Genomic DNA, 2,558 nt, shown 5'->3' with positions numbered 1-2,558 from the left:
GGGTGAAGGCTCCCAGGGCGAGGACTCCCGGGGTGAGGGCTGCCCAGCAGCACGGGGGAACAGCTGTCCCTCGGAAGGGAAACGTCAGCACAGGGGCAGCCCCAGGCCCTTGTTGCCCCCCTGCCTTATCCACCCCAGGAAGAGGCTGCGGGCGGCAGCCCCGAGCGCCCCACTCTGCAGCGTCACCGGCGACGAGCCCATCTCGGACAGCGAGATCGAGCAGGACCTGCGGGGCCCGGAGGAGATCCGGGCCTTCAGCAGGGCCAAGGCCTGGCCCTGACCCTGCCCCTGCCCCAGAGACACCAGGGCCCCAGGGACTGAAACCTGACAGAGCTGTCACACTGCCAGTCACCCCAGGGAGCTGTGGGCTGTGTCGTGTTTCCTGTTCGTGGACCAAAACGGGGCTTTTTTACAGTGTAAGTGCTGTGGGTTACCTTCCATTTCTGTTTAAAATAGACAAGTGCAAGTGCCAGGATTGGTTTCTGGATCCTCCCCTCCCTCTTTGCAGCCTATGCTGAAAGGTGTTTTGCTCAGTCCCAGCCCTGCTGGCCACTGTCACCAGTGGGTTTGTGAGGGTCAAGGTGATGCCTGGACTGGCTGAGAGAAAACTGCCCTCATCTGGTTAAATCCAGGATGTGAAGCTGCTGGAAACATGGCAAGGTTTGCCTGGGGTCTGCTCACACGGTACAACTGCCCCCTCTGTGCCCATTGGCTGCAGGAAATAACAGTAGAACTTGGCAGATTGGCAAATCTTTAATATATTAAACAAAACATAATCTGCTCGAAACATTCTATTTATATAAAAATGTAAAAAGGCCCCTTTAAAGACATTTCTTTGGCATACTTTCCCTCCCTCCCCCCGGATATTGCAGGAAGCTCTGTTGATATGTCATTTGCTTGTAATGTAAACAGACCAAAAAAAAAAAAAGTGTAATTAATAATACAAAGCTTTTCATATAATACTGTCACAGTGCAGCAAGCATACATAGCAAGGCAGCGTCAGCAAGGTCGTGTGGGCTGTGGGACCAACAATCAAGGTTGAGGTTGTATCAAATACCAGGCACAGGGAAAGGTGGGGAGCCCGGGGGTGCCCCAGCCCCACAGGTGAGGGTCCCCCAAGGGCTTCTGCAGCTCAAACCCACCACTAAGTGCTTTTCCCCCACTGCCTCCCCTCGGAGGTAGCTAAATGATGGAACCCATTTGCATTCAGGAGAAACTGAGGCTGGGAAGGGCAGAGGAGGCACCAGGATCCCAGCCTGGCTCCTTTCCATCCCTCCCACAGCTGTGGTGGATGGCAAGGGGTGAAACAGCCCCGGGGCTGCGAGTGCTGCACCTTGCCTGGCTGTGGGGTAAACAACCTCCTCTCCTCTTAGGAAACCTTTGGGCCCTGGCAGGGAGCAGCTCCCGGCGCCGGCTGCTGCCTGCAGAGTGGGCTCTTTATCTGCACATTAGAAAAAAAGGGGGGGACACTTGTTTTCAAACGAGGAAAAATAAGTGCTTATCCAAGTTCCAGCCCTTTGAATGCATCGCTTGAACTGTCCAGGGAAGGTCCCTAATTAATTGGCCTCATTCTGCCACTTTCCCAGGAATGGCCCCTGCTCCCTGGTGATCTCCTCTCGTCTTACACGAGTGCGAGGCCGGTAGCTGGGGGACTTCTCTGCCTTCCTGAGAGCAAACCGAAGTGCTCTCAGCGTGTGCACCCCTGGGCAAAGGACAGGGACCCACCTTGGGTCTCTGCACATGCTCAGCTCTTTGGTGGTTTGGTGGAGAGGGTCAGTCCCAGCTCCACCAGCCCATCCCATTGCACAGCTCATGCCTCTGAGGGCTTTGGGAGCCTTTTCAGGCCAAGATTTTAGTGTCTGGCGTTGGAAAGGTGCAGGCAGTCACCTCGCCGTGGGGCTGAGGCTCCTCTTACCTTGTGCTTGCTTCTCAATATGGCTTTTCCTTTGGCAGCCGCGTAACCCACAGGGTGAAGCGCCAGCGTGAGCACACACGGGTACAAACTTCAGCATGTAACATTTCAGAGGGAGAAGCTGCTCTCTGACTCGCTCAGGGCAGCTTGCTCAGGCTGGGTCACACAGGCCTTGGCACCCAGTGTGGTCCCTTTGGTGGGAATATTGCTGTTGGGGCAAAGCGCCCGGGGCCCTGCCCGCTCCTGGAGAACACTGGTCGGTAACGAGGCACTCGCATCACTTACTGATCTGTCTATACATATATACATTCAATAATATAGCTTTGAAAAATAGACGTTTTCCTCTGTATAATATAAAATAGCATTTAGGATCAGTCTTAAGTGACATGCAGGAGTGATGAAAGCATGGCTGCAGTTCAGGCTGCTGAAGAGCAAGGATTGCCTTTCGCCTCGGGAAGCTTTGAGCCTCCGCAGGGATCGGGCCAGGCCCGGCATCGCCCTGTGCCCGGGGTGAGCCGGACCCCCCGGCCCCACTAGTGCACGTGGTGATTCCTGCAGCGTCCCCTCCTCACGGGCACCCCAAGCAGCTCCAGCGGAGGCTCCCGGAGGAAAACGCGGCGCTGCGGCCCTCTGGTCCTGCCCACCT

The 2,558-nt window shown here is 55.9% G+C and overlaps 1 protein-coding gene across 1 annotated transcript in view; it reads left to right on the top strand.

Moving 5' to 3' along the window:
* Nucleotides 1–280, top strand: part of BRF2 (BRF2, RNA polymerase III transcription initiation factor 50 kDa subunit) — a 7,044-nt gene extending 6,764 nt beyond the window's left edge. Inside the window, exon 5 of the mRNA XM_009993252.1 lies at nucleotides 64–280. Within this exon, the coding sequence (XP_009991554.1) occupies nucleotides 64–280 (217 nt within the window). The remainder of the gene's footprint in view (nucleotides 1–63) is intronic.
* Nucleotides 281–2,558: the final 2,278 nt, after the last annotated feature.

Source organism: Chaetura pelagica, unplaced genomic scaffold, assembly GCF_000747805.2.
Source record: "Chaetura pelagica isolate M959 unplaced genomic scaffold, ChaPel_1.0 scaffold302, whole genome shotgun sequence".
NCBI lineage: Eukaryota > Metazoa > Chordata > Aves > Apodiformes > Apodidae > Chaetura > Chaetura pelagica.
This window is presented reverse-complemented; position numbering and strand designations above follow the sequence as displayed.